This window comes from Octopus sinensis, linkage group LG24, assembly GCF_006345805.1.
Source record: "Octopus sinensis linkage group LG24, ASM634580v1, whole genome shotgun sequence".
Classification (NCBI taxonomy): domain Eukaryota; kingdom Metazoa; phylum Mollusca; class Cephalopoda; order Octopoda; family Octopodidae; genus Octopus; species Octopus sinensis.
Window position 1 is genome coordinate 15,562,128 of NC_043020.1, and position 23,486 is coordinate 15,585,613.

At 38.7% G+C, this 23,486-nt stretch overlaps 1 protein-coding gene across 1 annotated transcript in view; it reads right to left on the bottom strand.

The window, feature by feature from the left end:
- LOC115223849 (oxygen-dependent coproporphyrinogen-III oxidase) overlaps window positions 1–23,486 on the bottom strand; it is a 484,483-nt gene that overhangs the window by 45,908 nt on the left and 415,089 nt on the right. The window contains exon 8 of the mRNA XM_036513000.1: window positions 9,651–9,725. Coding sequence (XP_036368893.1) covers window positions 9,651–9,725 — 75 coding nt within the window. The remainder of the gene's footprint in view (window positions 1–9,650; window positions 9,726–23,486) is intronic.

The following is a 23,486-nucleotide window of genomic DNA, read 5'->3' on the forward strand; positions in this document are numbered from 1 at the left end:
CAGTGCTTTATACGTGGCACCAGCACCAGTGCTTTTTATGTGACACTAGCACTAGTGCTTTTTATGTAACACTAGCACCAGTGCTTTATATGTGGCACCAACACCAGTGTTTTTTATGTAACACTAGCACTAGTGCTTTATATGTGGCACCAACACCAGTGCTTTTTATGTGACACTAGCACTAGTGCTTTTTATGTAACACTAGCACCAGTGCTTTATATGTGGCACCAACACCAGTGCTTTTTATGTGACACTAGCACTAGTGCTTTTTATGTAACACTAGCACCAGTGCCTTATATGTGGCACCAACACCAGTGTTTTTTATGTGACACTAGCACCAGTGCTTTATACGTGGCACCAGCATCAGTGCTTTTTATGTGACACTAGCACTAGTGCTTTTTATGTAACACTAGCACCAGTGCTTTATATGTGGCACCAACACCAGTGCTTTTTATGTGACACTAGCACTAGTGCTTTTTATGTAACACTAGCACCAGTGCTTTATATGTGGCACCAACACCAGTGTTTTTTATGTGACACTAGCACCAGTGCTTTATACGTGGCACCAGCACCAGTGCTTTTTATGTGACACTAGCACTAGTGCTTTTTATGTAACACTAGCACCAGTGCTTTATATGTGGCACCAACACCAGTGTTTTTTATGTGACACTAGCACCAGTGCTTTATACGTGGCACCAGCACCAGTGCTTTTTATGTAACACTAGCACCAGTGCTTTATACGTGGCACCAGCACCAGTGCTTTTTATGTGACACTAGCACTAGTGCTTTTTATGTAACACTAGCACCAGTGCTTTATATGTGGCACCAACACCAGTGTTTTTTATGTAACACTAGCACCAGTGCTTTATACGTGGCACCAGCACCAGGCTTTTTATGTAACACTAGCACCAGTGCTTTATACGTGGCACCAGCACCAGTGCTTTTTATGTGACACTAGCACTAGTGCTTTTTATGTAACACTAGCACCAGTGCTTTATATGTGGCACCAACACCAGTGTTTTTTATGTAACACTAGCACCAGTGCTTTATACGTGGCACCAGCACCAGTGCTTTTTATGTGACACTAGCACTAGTGCTTTTTATGTAACACTAGCACCAGTGCTTTATACGTGGCACCAGCACCAGTGCTTTTTATGTGACACTAGCACTAGTGCTTTTTATGTAACACTAGCACCAGTGCTTTATATGTGGCACCAACACCAGTGTTTTTTATGTAACACTAGCACCAGTGCTTTATACGTGGCACCAGCACCAGTGCTTTTTATGTGACACTAGCACTAGTGCTTTTTATGTAACACTAGCACCAGTGCTTATACGTGGCACCAGCACCAGTGCTTTTTATGTGACACTAGCACTAGTGCTTTTTATGTAACACTAGCACCAGTGCTTTATATGTGGCACCAACACCAGTGTTTTTTATGTAACACTAGCACCAGTGCTTTATACGTGGCACCAGCACCAGTGCTTTTTATGTGACACTAGCACTAGTGCTTTTTATGTAACACTAGCACCAGTGCTTTATATGTGGCACCAACACCAGTGTTTTTTATGTAACACTAGCACCAGTGCTTTATACGTGGCACCAGCACCAGTGCTTTTTATGTGACACTAGCACTAGTGCTTTTTATGTAACACTAGCACCAGTGCTTTATACGTGGCACCAGCACCAGTGCTTTTTATGTGACACTAGCACTAGTGCTTTTTATGTAACACTAGCACCAGTGCTTTATATGTGGCACCAACACCAGTGTTTTTTATGTAACACTAGCACCAGTGCTTTATACGTGGCACCAGCACCAGTGCTTTTTATGTGACACTAGCACTAGTGCTTTTTATGTAACACTAGCACCAGTGCTTTATACGTGGCACCAGCACCAGTGCTTTTTATGTGACACTAGCACTAGTGCTTTTTATGTAAACTAGCACCAGTGCTTTATATGTGGCACCAACACCAGTGTTTTTTATGTAACACTAGCACCAGTGCTTTATATGTGGCACCAGCACCAGTGCTTTTTATGTGACACTAGCACTAGTGCTTTTTATGTAACACTAGCACCAGTGCTTTATATGTGGCACCAACACCAGTGTTTTTTATGTAACACTAGCACCAGTGCTTTATACGTGGCACCAGCACCAGTGCTTTTTATGTGACACTAGCACTAGTGCTTTTTATGTAACACTAGCACCAGTGCTTTATACGTGGCACCAGCACCAGTGCTTTTTATGTGACACTAGCACTAGTGCTTTTTATGTAACACTAGCACCAGTGCTTTATACGTGGCACCAGCACCAGTGCTTTTTATGTGACACTAGCACTAGTGCTTTTATGTAACACTAGCACCAGTGCTTTATACGTGGCACCAGCACCAGTGCTTTTTATGTGACACTAGCACTAGTGCTTTTTATGTAACACTAGCACCAGTGCTTTATATGTGGCACCAACACCAGTGTTTTTTATGTAACACTAGCACCAGTGCTTTATATGTGGCACCAACACCAGTGTTTTTTATGTAACACTAGCACCAGTGCTTTATATGTGGCACCAACACCAGTGTTTTTTATGTAACACTAGCACCAGTGCTTTATATGTGGCACCAACACCAGTGTGTTTTTATGTAACACTAGCACCAGTGCTTTATATGTGGCACCAACACCAGTGTTTTTATGTAACACTAGCACCAGTGCTTTATACGTGGCACCAGCACCAGTGCTTTTTATGTGACACTAGCACTAGTGCTTTTTATGTAACACTAGCACCAGTGCTTTATATGTGGCACCAACACCAGTGTTTTTATGTAACACTAGCACCAGTGTTTATATGTGGCACAAACCCAGTGTTTTTTATGTAACACTAGCACCAGTGCTTTATATGTGGCACCAACACCAGTGTTTTTTATGTAACACTAGCACCAGTGCTTTATATGTGGCACCAACACCAGTGTTTTTTATGTAACACTAGCACCAGTGCTTTATATGTGGCACCAACACCAGTGTTTTTTATGTAACACTAGCACCAGTGCTTTATACGTGGCACCAGCACCAGTGCTTTTTATGTGACACTAGCACTAGTGCTTTTTATGTAACACTAGCACCAGTGCTTTATATGTGGCACCAACACCAGTGTTTTTTATGTAACACTAGCACCAGTGCTTTATATGTGGCACCAACACCAGTGTTTTTTATGTAACACTAGCACCAGTGCTTTATATGTGGCACCAACACCAGTGTTTTTTATGTAACACTAGCACCAGTGCTTTATATGTGGCACCAACACCAGTGTTTTTTATGTAACACTAGCACCAGTGCTTTATATGTGGCACCAACACCAGTGTTTTTTATGTAACACTAGCACCAGTGCTTTATACGTGGCACCAGCACCAGGCTTTTTATGTGACACTAGCACTAGTGCTTTTTTATGTTAACACTAGCACCAGTGCTTTATATGTGGCACCAACACCAGTGTTTTTTATGTAACACTAGCACCAGTGCTTTATACGTGGCACCAGCACCAGTGCTTTTTATGTGACACTAGCACTAGTGCTTTTATGTAACACTAGCACCAGTGCTTTATACGTGGCACCAGCACCAGTGCTTTTTATGTGACACTAGCACTAGTGCTTTTTATGTAACACTAGCACCAGTGCTTTATATGTGGCACCAACACCAGTTTTTTTATGTAACACTAGCACCAGTGCTTTATACGTGGCACCAGCACCAGTGCTTTTTATGTGACACTAGCACTAGTGCTTTTTATGTAACACTAGCACCAGGTTTATACGTGGCACCAGCACCAGTGCTTTTTATGTGACACTAGCACTAGTGCTTTTTATGTAACACTAGCACCAGTGCTTTATATGTGGCACCAACACCAGTGTTTTTTATGTAACACTAGCACCAGTGCTTTATACGTGGCACCAGCCAGTGCTTTTTATGTGACACTAGCACTAGTGCTTTTTATGTAACACTAGCACCAGTGCTTTATATGTGGCACCAACACCAGTGTTTTTTATGTGACACTAGCACCAGTGCTTTATATGTGGCACCAACACCAGTGTTTTTTATGTAACACTAGCACCAGTGCTTTATACGTGGCACCAGCACCAGTGCTTTTTATGTGACACTAGCACTAGTGCTTTTTATGTAACACTAGCACCAGTGCTTTATATGTGGCACCAACACCAGTGTTTTTTATGTAACACTAGCACCAGTGCTTTATACGTGGCACCAGCACCAGTGCTTTTTATGTGACACTAGCACTAGTGCTTTTTATGTAACACTAGCACCAGTGCTTTATATGTGGCACCAACACCAGTGTTTTTTATGTAACCACTAGCACCAGTGCTTTATACGTGGCACCAGCACCAGTGCTTTTTATGTAACACTAGCACCAGTGCTTTATACGTGGCACCAGCACCAGTGCTTTTTATGTGACACTAGCACTAGTGCTTTTTATGTAACACTAGCACCAGTGCTTTATATGTGGCACCAACACCAGTGTTTTTTATGTAACACTAGCACCAGTGCTTTATACGTGGCACCAGCACCAGTGCTTTTTATGTGACACTAGCACTAGTGCTTTTTATGTAACACTAGCACCAGTGCTTTATACGTGGCACCAGCACCAGTGCTTTTTATGTGACACTAGCACTAGTGCTTTTTATGTAACACTAGCACCAGTGCTTTATATGTGGCACCAACACCAGTGTTTTTTATGTAACACTAGCACCAGTGCTTTATACGTGGCACCAGCACCAGTGCTTTTTATGTAACACTAGCACTAGTGCTTTTTATGTAACACTAGCACCAGTGCTTTATATGTGGCACCAACACCAGTGTTTTTTATGTAACACTAGCACCAGTGCTTTATACGTGGCACCAGCACCAGTGTTTTTTATGTGACACTAGCACCAGTGCTTTATACGTGGCACCAGCACCAGTGCTTTTTATGTAACACTAGCACTAGTGCTTTTTATGTAACACTAGCACCAGTGCTTTATATGTGGCACCAACACCAGTGTTTTTTATGTGACACTAGCACCAGTGCTTTATACGTGGCACCAGCATCGGTGCTTTTTATGTGACACTAGCACCAGTGCTTTATATGTGGCACCAGCATCAGTGCTTTATATGTGGCACCAGAACCAGTGCTTTATATGTGGCACCAGCACCAGGGCTTTTTACATGGCACCAGCACCAGTGTTTTTTATCTGGCATCATCACCAGTGTCTTTTTAGGTGGCACCAGCGCCAGTTCTGTTTACATGGTACCAAGATCAGTGCTCTTTATGGGCAAGCATTGCTAAGGTGGTTTTAGGGTAACAATTTTGTTCTGTTGTAGGTGGAAGGTCATCAATGAAGTTTTAAAATGATTTTTTTTAGCTATGTTGCTTTTTGAGCTTAGTCACACACCTTAGAACCAATTACCAATGTAATTTGAGGTATGCCTGATTAGTGCATGTGTGTGTGTGTGTGTGTGTTATTACTGGTGTGTGGCAGACACTGTAGGGAAATATTAGAATAAAATGAAACAGAGGAAGTTAGCTGATACATAGGAGATTGTAATTTAGTGATGCTGAAGTGGGAGAAAATTAATAAATAGATGCTCCAGGGATATATTAGGGATGATGACGATGGTGATGATGATGATGATGATGATGATGCTGATGGTGATGGTTGTGATGATAATGACAATGGCAGTGGTAGTGATGATGATGATGATAGCGACACTAAGGCTGTTAATGATGATCAATACGGTAGTAGTGGTGATGATGATGATGATACTGAAGATGATGATAACGATGGTAGTGGTGCTGATGGTGATGATGTTCATGACGGTAACGACAGCAATGATAATGTCAGTAATGAAGATGAAGGTGGTGGTGATAATAGCAGTGGTAATAGTGGTCATGATGATGATGACAACAACGATGATGATGATGATAGTGATGATGATGGTGGCATGCACGACAATTACGACTACTAATTCATATATCCAACCCCTGCTGATGACCTACCACGTGACTTAACCATCACTGATTGTGGCTGATGAGTCTATCTCTGTCTTAGAGGACACACAATATCAGCTATAAGTGTTGATAAGAGGAAGCTGTATAATAATAATAATAATAATAATGATAATAATAATAATAACGATAATAATAATAATAATAATAACAATAATAATAACAATAATAATAATAATAATAATAATAATAATAATAAAGAGTGGCTTGAAATGAAGGAAAATTGAAATGATGTACAATAGGAAGAGAACTCTAATGATATAATGTTTAAAAAAAAATCACAAAGGATCTGTTAAAAAAAGATTAAAAAAATTTTTAAAATGAAACAAAACAATACTTCAGCAGCCTGAGAGCAGATTGGCACTTGGTATTTTAGCATCAGATATTTACAAAAAAAACAAAAAACATACATAAAGGAATAAATAAAGTAAAATATAATATAATATAATAAAGCAGGGAAAAAAAATGTTTTTAAAAATGAGGTAATCTACAATTAAAAATTAAATTTTAATTATTTTAATTGGTTTTTCACTAATCATTTTAATCACAATGAAGAATAAATTATAGAAAGATTAGTTTGGAAAAGAAGGAGCTGATCACACTAATTCCGTTAATGCAATTTCCTGAAAGAATGTCTCTGTTCTAGTCTCATCACAGATGTGGTGTAGGAAGCTGACAAGAAAGACTAATGTATTCACAAAATCATACAACAACAACAACAACAGCAATAGGCACAAGGCCTTAAATTTTGTTGGGTGGAAGACAAAGTTTCACTGGTGGAATTTGAACTCAGAATGTAAAGCTGGAAAAAATGCTGCTAAGCATTTTGTCCTGTGATGCTAACAATTCTACCAACTTACCACTTTAATAATAATAATAATAATAATAATAATAATAATAATAATGATAATGATAATAATAATAATAATAATGATATATAACACTAAGTACAAAACCAAATATATGGCACCCTAGGCATAACACCAACATGAACTTCCAGCTTGTTGTCTCTCGAGGTCTCTGGGTGAGACTTGGAGCCAACTTGTACAAATATAAAGCAAAAGTCAAACATATAATAATAATAATAATAATAATGATAATAATAATAATAATGATAAAGAGCTGCACAATATATTCACTGGGTAATCTGCAAAAACCTGGATTTGCCCCATGAAAAAAACTGGTGGGAACACAAACCATCTCCAGTGCTTGAAAATGACCACATCTCACTCCTCTGGAACTTCCCCATTCAAACTGACAGAAAGATAGATGCAAATAGGCCAGACATCATATTGAAAGACTTCAAACAAAGAACATGCCTCCTCATTGATATGACTGTCCCAATTGATATAAATGTATCTGTAAAGACCTACCAAAAACTGAGCAAATATAAAGATCTTGAAATAGAAATCAGCAAAATGTGGAACCTGAAGACTAAAACAATACCTGTTGTCATAGGTGCCCTGGGAATGATAGCAAAAGGGGCTGATTGCTACCTAACTCAGATACCAGGAAACCCCAAAATGGCAGAAATTCAAAAGATAGTGCTCATGGGAACTGCTCATATCCTACGCAAAATACTTTCTATGTAATCTCAAATTTTAAAACAAAAATAATTTTCGTATGGTTTTTTTTAGACATTCACTAGTACAACACTATATACAAAACCAAATATATGGCACACTAGGCATAACAACAACATGAACTTTCAGCCTGTTGTCTCTTGAGGTCTCTGGGTGAGACTTGGAGCCAACTTGTACAAATATAAAGCAAAAGTCAAACATAGAATAATAATAATAATAATGATAATAATAACAATAATCTTTTCTACTATAGGCACAAAGCTTGGAATTTTGGGGGAGGAGAATAGTTGATTACACCAACCCCAGTATTTCACTGGTACTTAATTTATCAATCCCGAAAGGATGAAAGGCAAAGTTGACCTCAGTGAAATTTGAACTCAGAATGTAGCGATAGATGAAATACTGTTAAGCATTTCACCTGGCATACTAACAATTCTGCCAGTTCACTGCTTTAATAATAATAATAATAATAATAATAATAATAATAATAATAATAAAAATAATAATTATAATAATAATGATTTCAAATTTTTTCCACAAGGGCAGCTTGGGGGAGGGGATTAAGTCGATTACATCAACCCAGTGTTTCACTGGTCTTTATTTTATCAACCCCAAAAGGATGAAAAGCAAGGTTGACCTTGGCAGAATTTGAAATCAGAATGCAAAATTGGACAAAATACCTATTTCTTTACTACCCACGAGGGGCTAAACACAGAGAGGACAAACAAGGACAGACAAACGGATTATGTCGATTATATCGACCCCAGTGCGTGACTGGTACTTATTTAATTGACACTGAAAGGATGAAAGGCAAAGTTGACCTCGGCAGAATTTGAACTCAGAACGTAGCGGCAGACGAAATACCGTGAAGCATTTCGACTGACATGCTAACGATTCTGCCAGCTCACTGCTAAGCATTTTGCTCAGTGTGCTAATGATTCTGCCAGAGGCTCAAGGCCAGGAATTGGAGAGGGTGGGGGAAGCTATTTGATTACATCAACTCTAGTGCTCAACTAGTACTTATTTTATCAATCCTGAAAGGATGAAAGGCAAAGTCAATCTCAGCAAGGTTTGAACTCAGAGCATAAAACCACAAGAAACACTGCCAAGCATTTTGTCTGTCATGCTAACCATATTTCTAGTTCAATGATAATGAATCATCATCATCATCATTTAACGTCTGCTTTCCATGCTAGCATGGGTTGGACGATTTGACTGAGGACTGGTGAACCAGATGGCTGCACCAGTTTCTACAGCTGGATGCCCTTCCTAATGCCAACCACTCCGAGAGTGTAGTGGGTGATTTTACATACCACCGGCACAAGGGACAGTCAGATGGTACTGGCAACAGCCATGCTCAAATGGTGTTTTTGCACAAGAGCCAGTCCAGTGGCACTGGCAACGACCTTGCTCAAATGTTTTTCCATGTGCCACCGTCACAAGTGCCAGTAAGGCGACGCTGAACAATCCTTTCTATTCTAGGCACAAGGCATGAAATTACATTGCCCCCAGTATTTGAGTGGTATTTATTTTACCCCGAAAGGATGAAAAGCAAAACTGACTTTGGCAGGATTTGAACTCAGAACATAAAACTGGAAGAAAGCTGCTAAGCATGTTGTCCAGCATGCTAATGATTCAACCAGCTCACCAATGGAAGCATTAATAACAGAATCAATAGCTTCTTGCTCATGTTCAAGGTTAATTCTGGTATAGAAAGGATATAAAAATTTTGGCCTTGCACCAAAATTTGGAACCAATACTAAGAAAAGATCAAGGTAGCTCGCTGGCAGAACCATTAGCAAGCCAGGCAAAATGCTTAGCAGCATTTTGTCTGTCTTCACATTCTGAATTCAATTTCCGCTGAGGTTGATCTTGCCTTTCATCTTTTTGGGGTCAGTAAAATATGTACCAGTTGAACACTGGGGTCGATGTAATTAACCTGCCGTATCTCCCCACAACTTGCTGATCTTGTGTCAAAATCTGAAACCAATATTACTCATCAGACGAAATTTATTAAATCTTACTTCGTTTCTTTCCCATTTATCGACCTGGAATTTCTTTTCACCGTCCAGTTCTTCAAGAGCATGGCAAACTTCACCCTGAAACAGAAGGAAAGAAGTAGGAGCATTATTAAGATATCAAAGTGTAAAACTTGCTATGATGGGAAGAAGACACTTGCTTAAGGTGCCACACAGTGGGACTGAACCTGGAACCATGTGGTTGGGAAGCAAGTTTCTTACCACACGGTTGCATCTTTTCTCTTTTACTTGTTACTGTGATTAGCTTGTGGCCATGCTGGGGCATTGCGTTGAAGGGTTTGGTCAAACAAATTATTCTATTACTCTCTTTTGCCAAACCAGTAAGTTACAGGGATGTAAACAAACCAACACTTGTCAAGCAGTGGAGGAGAACAAACACAAACACACACACACACACACAATCAATGGAACTCTTGTCAAAGTGTTTTTTTTATGTTTCTAATAAAACTTTGTTTTATTCTTTTACTTGTCTCAGTCATTTAACAGCAGCCATGCTGGAGCACTGCTTTAAAGGAGTTTTAGTCAAAGAAATAGAACCCAGGACTTATTCTTTGTAAGCCTAATACTTATTCTATCGGTTTCTTTTGCTGAACTGCTAAGTTATGGGGATGTAAACACACCAACATCAGTTGTCAATTTATGGTGGGGGGACACAATGATACACATATGCGTGTGCATGTGTGTGTGTGTGTATATATATATATATTATATATATATATATATATATATATGTGTGTGTGTGTGTGTGTATATATGATGGGCTTCTTTCAGTTTCTGTCTACCAAATCCACTCATAAGGCTTCATAAGCCTGAGGCTATAGTAGAAGACTCTTGCCTAAGGTGCAAGACAGTGGGACTGAACCCAGAACCATGTGGTCAGTAAGCAAGCTTCTTACCACACAGCCATGCCTGTGCTTGTTTATGTTTGGTCTATGTTTTCCAATAAACTCTGCTAAGTTATCTTTATTTTTTCTTTTTTTTTCTGAATTTTTCAAATTGCAAAGCTAATTTATGGACACCCTGTAGATTTGGCAAGGTGCAAAATATTTCAGCTTCTAAACATTGTCCTTGTGTCTGGGTCTATATCTTGTGTTGTATCTCGTATTGACAATCTGTAGGGCCCTTTGTCATCTCATCAAGCTGCAACAAGTCAGCTTTCACCACTTCCTCTTAACCCCTTTCATTGCTGTATTTATTTTGAGATGCTCTGTGTTTCTTTCAATTACTTTAAAAATAACAAAAAATTTAGTATAATAACTTAGTCATCATTAAGCTAGTGTTGGGAACATAAATTGTGACTAAGGTTTGGTGGAAGATTTTAATTCAAAACTTTACAGACCCAGAGCCGGTTTCAGCTGGGTTTTAACAAAAGGGTTAATTTAATCACACAGCTTAACCCTTTCATTACTGTATTTATTTTGAGATGCTCTGTGTTTCTTTCAATTACTTTAAAAATAACAAAGAATTTAGTAAAATAACTTAGTCATCATTAAGCTAGTGTTGGGAACATAAATTGTGACTAAGGTTTGGTGGAAGATTTTAATTCAAAACTTTACAGACCCAGAGCCGGTTTCAGCTGGGTTTTAACAAAAAGGTTAATTTAATCACACAGCTTAACCCTTTCATTACTGTATTTATTTTGAGATGCTCTGTGTTTCTTTCAATTACTTGAAATATAACAAAAAATTTAGTAAAATAACTTAGTCATCATTAAGCTAGTGTTAGGAACATAAATTGTGACTAAGGTTTGATGGAAGATTTTAATTCAAAACTTATGAAAACAAGACATTTGTACTCAGAGCCAGAGCTGGTTTCAGCTGGGTTGGTAATGAAAGGGTTAAAGTCTTCCTTGGGTTTTTCCTTACCACAGATTCCATTAACTTGGAGTGCTTGGCATTTTCTAATGCAACAGTCAACTTCCAAATGCACTGAATGCTCATGTCAGCACAGCAGCATCTCTTGTACACTGCAGTTAATTCCTCTTATACCCAGTTTTTCTCTTCACTCATTTGTACTCAAGCGTTCATGTGCACTAAGCACAACACATCTATCAGTTCTTTCTAGTTTTCACAAGTCTTCTACATTCAAAGCCCACATTGCATGAATCATGCAGCATTACACTTTGAACACAAGCATCGTACAATCTATCCTTTACTATAAGGAACCCTACTACCTCCCCAAAACACCTTTGTTGCTAGCAGAGGTAATAGCAACAATGTCAACTACAAACTACATTAGTCATTAATAACAATTATTTACACCATTTATAACCATCAAAAGTTATTATTCTAACAACCATTACCCTTTTACTCTTTTACTTGTTTCAGTCATTTGACTGTGGCCATGCTGGAGCATCGCCTTTAGTCGAGCAAATCGACCCTGGGACTTATTCTTTGTAAGCCCAGTACATATTCTATCCGTCTCTTTTGCCGAACCGCTCGGTGACGGGGACGTAAACATACCAGCATCGGTTGTCAAGCAATGCCAGGGGGACAAACACAGACACACAAACACACACATACATATATGTACATATATACGACAGGCTTCTTTCAGTTTCCGTCTACCAAATCCACTCACAAGGCATTGGTCGGCCCAGGGCTATAGCAGAAGACACTTGCCCAAGATGCCATGCAGTGGGACTGAACCCGGAACCATATGGTTGGTTAGCAAGCTACTTACCACACAGCTACTCCTGCGCCTATATTAACTCCATTAATACTAACTACTATAACCAATGTGGAGCCATGTGGCTAAGTGGTAAGGGTGTTGGACTTATGGTGGTAAGATTGTGGTTTCGATTCCTGGGTTGGGTGACATGTATTCTTGAGTAAAACATTTCATTTCATGGGAACCAGGAACCAGCCTTATGATTCTATGTTACTCAGGGAGACCAACCACATTGTTCTGGGTTCAGTCCCACTGTGTGGCACCTTGGGCAAGTGTCTTCTACTTTAGCCTCGGGCTGACCAAAGCCTTGTGAGTGGATTTGGTAGATGGAAACTGAAAGAAGCCCATCGTATATATGTATATATATATATTACGATGATCCAGTTCTTGACTGAAGATTGAGGGCTTCGAATGTCCCGTCCGTGTTTTTTGTATCGTCTTCTAAGTGTTTTGCATTCTTGTCCCAGTTTGTATTTTTCTACATATAATAATCATATATATATATATATATATATATATATATATATGTATGTGTTTGTATATGTTTGTCCCCGCAACATCACTTGTCAACTGATGGTGTTGTGTTTACGTCCCCGTAACTTAGCAGTTCGGCAAAAAAAACGATAGAATAAGTACTAGGCTTACAAAGAATAAGTCCTGGGGGTCTATTTGCTCGACTAAAGGTGGTGCTCCAGCATGGCCGCAGTCAAATGATAAACAAGTTAAAGAGTAAAGAGTATAATAAATAGGGAGTCTTTATGAAGTCACATGAGCTGCTAGAAATAGAAATCAAATCCTCATCAAACTGGACTTCACCATCTTACAAAAAAGTTATGTAGCCATAGATACTCTGAAAAATAGAGGGTCATACCTGGAGTGTCTTTGACCATAAGAATACTCAAGCAGGGCTTACCTGGGGTTAACAACAACAACAACAACCATAACCTCCAGTATAAACTACTATTAATCATCAATACCAACTATTTTAGTTACCAATACTAAATATTGTAGCCATAGATGCAAGCTATTATAAACAGAAATACTTACTATAACCGCTTAATACCAACTACTACAGCCATCATTACTAACAGGCACAGCCATCAATACTAACTACCATACAATCAATACAACTACAACTACCAATACCAACCTCTATAACAATCAATACTATTATAACTACTAGTATCATTATAACTAATATAAGTACTGCAGTTATCTCTAGTACAATAACCACCAGTACTACTAATCATCAATATTAATTATAACCACCGATACTGACTATTATACCACCAATACTAACTATTACTGTAATCAATACAGCTATAACCATCAATACTAACTATTATAACTACCAATACTAACTACTATAGCTACCAATACTAAGTATTGTAACTATTAATAGTAACTACTATGCCACCATGCTATTATAACTAGCCATACTAACTACAATAGCCACCAATACTAACTGTCATAATCACCAATATATACTTCGTTTTGGGATTTGGTTTGCAAGATTCTTTATGTGAGTTTGTGTGTTGAAGTATATTTTGTTGCGTCTGGGGTGAGTCATTCTCTTTTAGTGTCTTATTATTTAATACACTCATGGGTAAAGTTTCCACTCATTTATTTATTTATTTTTCCTAAAATTTTCATTGTGTCTTGCAACCTTTCCAATAGTCATGGAAATCAAACCGGTGTGTTAAATAATAGGGCACTAAAAGAGAATGACTCTCCCCAGACACTAATATATAGTTATCAATGCAAACTACTATAGACAAGACAATTATAACAACCAATACGAATTGCAATAACCATCAATACAAATTATTATAACTATCTATACCAAGTACTACAGTAATCAATACTAACTACTGTGTACCAATGAAGGAGAAGGGAGGTTCTACCTGGTCATTTGACAAACTAGAAATAGCAACTAAATATCTTTCTACCGACTCTTAAAAAACATTGGATTGTAAGTTTGGGTGGAATGTGGGAAGAATTTGGGTGGTCATGGTTGGAATGCCTTCAATCACAAGTTTTTTCCTATCAGAGCTGACTTAGAAATAAATAACAACTATAGCCAACTGTACTAACTATACTAACTACTAAAGACACCAATGCTGACTATTATAGTTACCACTGTCTAATAGAAAATGTGTTGTCACATGTGAACATTTTTTATTGTAATTATATTTTCCAAAGATCTAGGAACCATTCTATGCTGAGTCACTACTTTTCCTCATTGAGAAGTCACCGTTCTGGTACTATGGGTATGTGATTAGAATTCCTGAGGAAAGAATCACAAGATAGATTCTTGAAGCTGAGTCAACCGACAGGAGAGCTAGGGGTAGACCAAAAACAAGATGGTTGGATGATATCCATAGTTTCAGTTGGTCAACCTTGGGAAGCCAGCAGGAAAGTGTTATGATGGTTGCTTCTGATAGGACCTTATGGAAGAGGTGCTTGAGGACTCTACCCTCACAATAAGCAGAAGTGGTGGTAGACTACCAATGAGATGATTAGATATAGTCTTATATGGCCACATTTGGGAATTCAGCAGGAAAATATTATGATGTTTGCTTCTAAGAAGATCCTATGGAGGAGATGCTTGGGGGCTCTAATTTCATGACCAGCAGGAGACGTGGGGTAGATTAAGAATGAGATAGCTGGATAATATCTGTTGAGGACTCTACCCTCAACAACCAGCAGGAGATATGGTGGTAGGCCAAGAATGTGATGGTTAGATAATCTCCATAATCTCAGTTAGGTCATATATGGGAATTCTGTAAGACAGTATTATGACAGTTGCTTCTGATAGGACCCTTTGCAGGGAGGTACCTAAGGACTCTATTCCCATGACCTTCCTAAGGACAGTGGTGGAGAAGACGGCTGGAAGGATGTTATTGATTCCGTTTATTTTTGCTAAATAACCCAAAGAAGATTCAATCAAAAGTTTGGCCAGGTGCTTAATATATGAACAACTGCCTAAAAGCAAAATTAAAAATGGAAATTTTACTAAGTATGATCACTGAAAAAAAACAAAAAAAACATCTGGAATTTCTAGATTCAGTGAGTTCTGAGATAATGCAGCTGAGACTAAAATGAGCAACCAATCAACCTAGAAAACAAGCTGTATGAAAACAGTGCCATCTCACTTTTTGCTGGTTGTAAATGGTCCACCTCCTCCTCATCAGCATCATCAGCATCATCATTGTCATTATCATCATCATCATCATCATCATCATCATCATTATTATTTTAATGTTTACTTTTCAAAGCTTGTAGGGGTCTGACAGAATTTATTGAGGCAGACTTTCTTTAATCGGCTGCCTTTCCTATCGCCAACCTTCAACTGTTTCAAGGTAAGGTAATATTTCCCCATGGCCTAACACATTCTTGCATAATACTGGAAATGAATGCCATTGCTTGTATGACAATCATTTACAACCATTACGAAATATCAAGACAAGAAGACACAATGCACACACATATATATGTTTCTATCTATCTCTATTTCCCCCCTGTCTCATTATATATATATATATATATATATATATATATATATATATATATATATATATATATATATATATATATATATATATATGTATATATATATGTATATATATATATGTATATAATATATATATATATATATAATATATATATATATATATATATATGTATATATATATATGTATATATAATATATGTATATATATATATATGTGTATATATATATATGTGTATATATATATGTGTATTATATATATGTGTATGTGTATATGTATATATATATATAATATATATATATATATATATATATGACAGACTTTCAGTTTCTGTCTACTAAATATACACACAAGGTTTGTGTCACCCTGAGGAGATAAGTAAAATAATGATAAAAAAATACCATAACAATTCGTTTTATTTAGTCTCATTCTTTACTCTGTCCATTTTCCTAATTTCTGCAGAAAATTCTAAACAGGATTGATAGTCAATCATTGCAGTTGAGAAGATCAGAAATACAACAGCATGTACTATAACAAGCTCACAGACTGTTCAAGCACACCATTATGCCAGTTTTATGGCTATTTTTACTGTGGCCATTGATTCAAAGAATTTTTTTTTTCTGGTGAAAAACTGCTGTTTTGTGGAAGCTAAACTCAGAAACTTCAGCCGACCAAGTTTATTCAGCTTTATGTCAAATATTTTAACCACCCAGTAAAAAAAGAAAAAAACCGACAATGGACAAGTGTTCAATGGAAATTGAAGCAGGGCCATTTTAACAATATCATTGACTCCAGGACAAATCATTGCACCAGGCTCTATTGTATTTTTTTATTGATAGCAAACCACAACATAGATCAGGATTGGGCTCCTAGACTCATAAGGCTTCTGGGCAGCTGCCAAGTTTGTCCATGCCTTAAGATGAGGCTGCACTGAGGATAGGAAAAGAGCGTACACATCTGGCATTCAGAAATTACAGAAACAAAATCAGGCGCAGGAGTGGCTGTGTGGTAAGTAGCTTGCTTGCCAACCACATGGTTCCGGGTTCAGTCCCACTGCATGGCATCTTGGGCAAGTGTCTTCTACTATAGCCTCGGGCCGACCAATGCCTTGTGAGTGGATTTGGTAGACGGAAACTGAAAGAAGCCTGTCGTATATATGTGTATATATATATATATATATATATATATGTATGTATGTGTGTGTATATGTTTATGTGTCTGTGTTTGTCCACCTAGCATTGCTTGACAACCAATGCAGGTGTGTTTACGTCCCCGTCACTGAGCGGTTCGGCAAAAGAGACCGACAGAATAAGTACTGGGCTTATGAAGAATAAGTCCCGGGGACGATTTGCTCGACTAAAGGCAGTGCTCCAGCATGGCCACAGTGAAAAGACTGAAACAGGTTAAAGAGTAAGAGTATAGTTTCTGATGTACAATGTTAATTCATTTCAATTACGAATTAGATGCAGAATTAGTGTAGCAAACGTCATCGACTGCACATGCACAATGTTTTTGCTGCTATTTAGTGCTGTGGGGATGACTCCTTCAAAGTGCTAGATGTTAATACACCTGAAAGTTTGAATGATGATGATACATTGGAGAAATGAATGACTGAGCAACAATATTAATTATGAAGATGGCCACTCTTTACTCTTTTACTTGTTTCAGTCATTTGACTGCAGCCATGCTGGAGCACCGCCTTTATTTTTTGTAAGCCCAGTACTTATTCTATTGGTCTCTTTTGCCGAACTGCTAAGTGACGGGGACATAAACACACCAGCATCGGTTGTCAAGCAATGCTAGGGGGACAAACACAGACACACAAACACACACGCACACACATATATATAACATATATACGACGGGCTTCTTTCAGTTTCCATCTACCAAATCCACTCACAAGGCTTTGGTCTGCCCGAGGCTATAGTAGAAGACACTTGCCCAAGGTGCCACGCAGTGGGACTGAACCTGGAACCATGTGGTTGGTAAGCAAGTTACTTACCACACAGCCACTCCTGTGCCTATTTATAATGCACCACTGTTTATAATATCATTACAATATAAGATAAACTACATTGTCATGTTTGTTTGTGTATTACACATGTTATTAGTTTGTTGCAGGAAAATACATTCTGGTTATAAGGATTCTTTGCATGGGGGAGCTAGCTTCATTGTCTGCTGCTAGAGAGGGAGAAAGGATGAGACTTGTATTGACAACTTGTCCCATATCCCATTTAGCTATTTTTGTGGCTTATCAGCATCATGTACCTGAGTTGAACCAGGGGCAGACTGGATCACCAGCCTATGACTAAATACAAAAAGAGTAAAAACCATTTGCTGGCATACCTCAGTGATGTATATGTAAGAATGAATTCAAATATGAATTAGAAGCAATGTAATAAACATTATTGGCCACACATACTAAATGTATGTGTTAGTTTACTTTTTTACTCTTTTACTTGTTTCAGTCATTTGACTGTAGCCATGCTGGAGCACTGCCTTTAAGTTTAGCAAATCGACCCCGTGACTTATTCTTTGTAAGCCTAGTACTTATTCTATCGGTCTCTTTCGCTGAACCACTAAGTTATGGGGGACATAAACACACCAGCATCGGTTGTCAAGCAATGTTAGGGGGACAAACACAGACACACAAACATATACACACACATATATATATTTTATTTCATTTTTTTTTTATGCGCCCTTTTCAAGCCTAGCCAGGCTTATCGGCCTGGTTTCCCGGTTTCTGTGGTGTATGTGTTTCCTCCAGCGGGATGGGATGCCAGTCCATCGCAACGTTACTCAAGAAACAGGAAGAAAGAGTGAGAGAAAGTTGGGGCAAAAGAGTACAACAGGGGTCGCCACCACCTACTGCAGGAGCCTCGTGGAGCTTTTTGGTGTTTTCGCTCAATAAACACACACAATGCCCAGTCTGGGAATCGAAACCGCGATCCTCCGACCACGAGTCCACTGCCCTAACCACTGGGCCATTGCACCTCCACACACACACACACACACATATATATATTTATACACATATATACGACGGGCTTCTTTCAGTTTCCGTCTACCCAAATCCACTCGCAAGGATTTGGTCAGCCCGAGGCTATAGTAGAAGACACTTGCCCAAGGTGCCACGCAGTGAGACTGAACCTTGAATCATGTGGTTGGGAAGCAAACTTCTTACCACACAGCCATTCCTACGCCTACATATTTTGGTTTGTTTGCTTGCTTTTCATGTAAGCATAGTGTTAGGTGAATATATTACAGAGGTATTATTTCATAGCGAAATACTCTTCCTGTTGCTAAACCTTGGCTGTTTTTTCCTTCTTTCAACTAAGGAATTTCTTATTGTACATATCTTTTTATACTGCAAAGTTAGAAGATGATTGGTGACAGGGAACATTACACTGCTTTTTGTGATTTCTGAAGAACCTCAATTGTAATCCACACACACACACACACACATGCATGTTTAGGGACCAGCTACAGCAGTTGAGAGGATTTGAGATTGAATCCACATTTTTGTTGTCAGATTTATGGTCTTTTGTTTTCTCCTCTCTGCACTTGGAGATTGGTGGGGATGAGTTGACCTCTGAGATCTTATCTGGATATGGAAGGATCAATCCTTTATTTTAGGTTACCATACTTTATAAATGTGGAGGCACATGGCTTAGTGGTTAGGGTGTCAGCATCATGATTGTAAGATTGTGGTTTTGATTCCTGGACCGGGTGACGCGTTGTGTTCTTGAGCAAAACACTTCATTTCACGTTGCTCCAGTCCACTCATCTGGCAAAAATGAGTAACGCTGCGATGGACTGGTATCCTGTCCAGCTGGGGAACACATACGCCAGTGAAACCGGGGAAACTGGGGCCCGTGAGCCTGGCTAGGCTTTATAAAGGGTGCATTTATTTATAAATACCCAACGAAGGGTTTAGCTGGTCTCTTTGGTTATTGCCTTTTGATCAATGAACATCCTAGTATGGAATGAAGAAGAGATGGACAGCACACTGCTTATATTCTTAATTTTATAATACAAGTCTCATCCTTTCTCCCTCTCTAGCAGCAGACAATGAAGCTAAGCTCCCCCATGCAAAGAATCCATACAACCAGAATGTATTTTCCTGCAACAAACTAATAACATGACAATGTAGTTTATCTTATATTGTAATGATATTATAAACAGTGGTGCATTATAAATAGGCACAGGAGTGACTGTGTGGTTCCGGGTTCAGTCCCACTGCGTGGCATCTTGGGCAAGTGTCTTCTACTATAGCCTCGGGCCGACCAAAGCCTTGTGAGTGGATTTGGTAGATGGAAACTGAAAGAAGCCCGTCGTATATATATATATATGTGTGTGTGTGTGCATGTGTATTTGTGTGTCTGTGTTTGTCCCCCTAGCATTGCTTGATAACCGATGCTGGTGTGTTTATGTCCCCGTCACTTAGCAGTTCAGCAAAAGAGACCAATAGAATAAGTACTGGGCTTACAAAAAATAAAGGTGGTGCTCCAGCATGGCTGCAGTCAAATGACTGAAACAAGTAAAAGAGTAAAGAGTGGCCATCTTCATAATTAATATTGTTGCTCAGTCATTCATTTCTCCAATGCATCATCATCATTCAAACTTCGTTACTTTCAATTTATCATCCAAATTATGTTATTACACACACACACATATATGTAGCTGTGTGGTAAGAAGTTTGCTTTCCAACCACACAGTTCTGGGTTCAGTCCCACTGTGTGGCACCTTGAGCAAGTGTCTTCTACTATAGCTTCAGGCCAACAAAAGACATGTAAGTGGATTTAGTAGATGGAGACTGAAAGAAGCCCATTGCATGTGTGTGTGTGTGTTTGGCTCCCACCACTGCTTGACAACGGTTGTTGGTTTGTTTACATCCCTACAATGTAACGATTCTGCACATAAGATCGATAGAATTAGCAGTAGACATAAAAAAAGAAACAAAAAGTATTGGGGTCAGTTTATTCAACTAAAATTCTTCAAGGTGATACACTGGCATGGCTGCAGTCTAATGACTAATGTGTGTAAAAGATAACAGATAAATACACACACACACACATGCGTGCGCACACACACACACACACATGAGCGCACATGCACACACACGCGTGCACACACACACGTGCACACACACACACACATATGCGCACGCACACACACGATATGCTTTACTCTTTTACTTGTTTCAGTCATTTGACTGTGGCCATGCTGGAGCACTGCCTTTAGTTGAGCAAATCGACCCCAAGACTTATTCTATTGGTCTTTTTTGCCGAACCGCTAAGTTACGGGGATGTAAACACAACAGCATCGGTTGTCAAGCGATGTTGGGAGGACAAACACAGACATACAAACATATACATACACACACGTATATATACGATGGGCTTCTTTCAGTTTCCGTCTATCAAATCCACTTACAAGGCTTTGGTCGGCCTGAGGCTATAGTAGAAGACACTTGCCCAAGGTGCCACGCAGTGGGACTGAACCAAGAACCTTGTGGTGGTAAGCAAGCTACTTACCACACAGCCACTCCTACGCTTTGCACAGATTCCATTTACTAAATTCAGTTGCAAGGCAATGGTCAGCCAGGGGCTACAGTAGAAGACACTTGTTCAAGGTGCCATGCAGTAGGACTGAACAAAAACCATGAGTTTTAACCACATAGCTATGTTGGTATGTATTAAATATATAAACACAATAACCAGTCTAAAACACATCTTAATTGATACAAAACTGATATTAATCTATTTTAAAGTGCTCAACAACGTATTTAATAGGAATTAAGGAATTCCAGAGTCATGGCTATTGTCTAGGGTATAGAAATGAAACGATTAAGAAAACACAAGATTTAATCATCACACAAATATAATATCAATAATATCTTATTATATTGGGACCATGAGTGGTTTCAGCAAATTGTCCAATAATCCCTTTAGTTGGTAATTAAAGGCAAAATTGGTCATGTGGCTGTGTTTTATTGCTATGGCTTACTTGTAGTTTATGTCTAATGCGTGGCTTAGTAGTTAGGGTATATAACTCATGATCGTAAGTCATGAGTTCAATTCCTGGCAACGCATTGTGTCCTTGAGCAAGACACTTTATTTCATGTTGCTCCAGTCCATTCAGCTGGTAAAAATGAGTTGTACTTGTAATTCAAAAAGGGCCAACTTTGTCACTTTCTGTGTCACGCTAAGTCTCCCTGAGAACTACATTAAGGGTACATGTGTCTGTGGAGTGCTCAGCCATGTTCACATTAATTTAATGAGCAGGCTGTTCTGCTGATTAGATCAACTGGAACATTCATTGTTGTAACTAACAGAGTACCAATTAATTAATTATTGCTGAGAAAATTACTGTACTGATGAACCAGTTATAAATTAGCATCAAATCTAGACTACTATCAGTAAGGAAGAATTTAGTAAAATGACCTTGTCATTATAAAGCTGGTATTTGGAGTATAAATCAACAAATTTGTATGGAAGGTTTGAATTTAAATCACTTTAACTTTTAGCACACTGAAGCTCATTATGTCATGGCAAGAGTTTTCTCCCCTGTAAAACAGCAGTCACATTAAGAAGGGAGAAAACTCATATGGTGACATGATGCGCCTACAAGCTAAAAGTTAAAACAGGGAGTTTTTAGTACAGGAGGTTTCAGGTGGGTTAGTATCAAAATGGTTGAGGCTCCTAAAGTGTTCAAATGGTTTAATAATTAAAAAATATTATTATTTAGGATCATCATCATCATCATCATCATCATTTAATGTCTGCTTTCCATGCTAGCATGAGTTGGACGATTTTGACTGAGGGCAGGCAAACCAGATGGCTGCACCAGGCTCCAATCTTGATCTGGCAGAGTTTCAACAGCTGGATGCCCTTTCTGACACCAACCACACCGAGAGTGTAGTGGGTGCTTTTTATGTGCCACCGGCACAGGGCCAGTCAGGTGGTACTGGCAATGACCTTGCTCGAATCTTTTTACACATGCGACCGGCACAGGTGCCAGTAACGCGACGCTGGTAATGATCACACTTGAATGGTGCCTTTTACCTTTTAGGATAACTATAAAAAACCATGAGTCTGGCATTTTTTTTTTAGTCAGTGCAGGTGCCACTTAAAAGCACCCAGTCCACACTGTAAAGTGGTTGTTGTTTAAAAAGGCATCCAGCTGTAAAATCATTGCCAAAACTGACTTCGCCTGTGCTTGTGCCACATAAAAAGCATTGCTCATCTTGCCTGTGCTTGTGCCACAAAAAAAAAAAGAATAAGCACTAAGTCCACCCTGCTGAGTGGTTAGTGTTAGGAAGGGCATCCAGCAGTGAAAAATCCTGCCAAAGCAGTTACAGAAGTCTAATGCAAACTTCTGCCTGATTGGCTCTTGTCAAACCATCCCACCCATGGAAGACGGATGTTAAATGACGATGATGAAGATGATGATGATACAGGAGTGAACAAATATCTGTGAATGCAAATGTGACAAAGAGTTCTCAATGCAAAAAGTAGAGTGAGTAACAATATTTAATTGAAGCTGAAATTTAGTGTTACAACTCTCTCAGTTCATCTAATAATAATGGGCTAATTGGAACCCTGTCAGTTATGACAAGTTGGGTTCCAGTTGA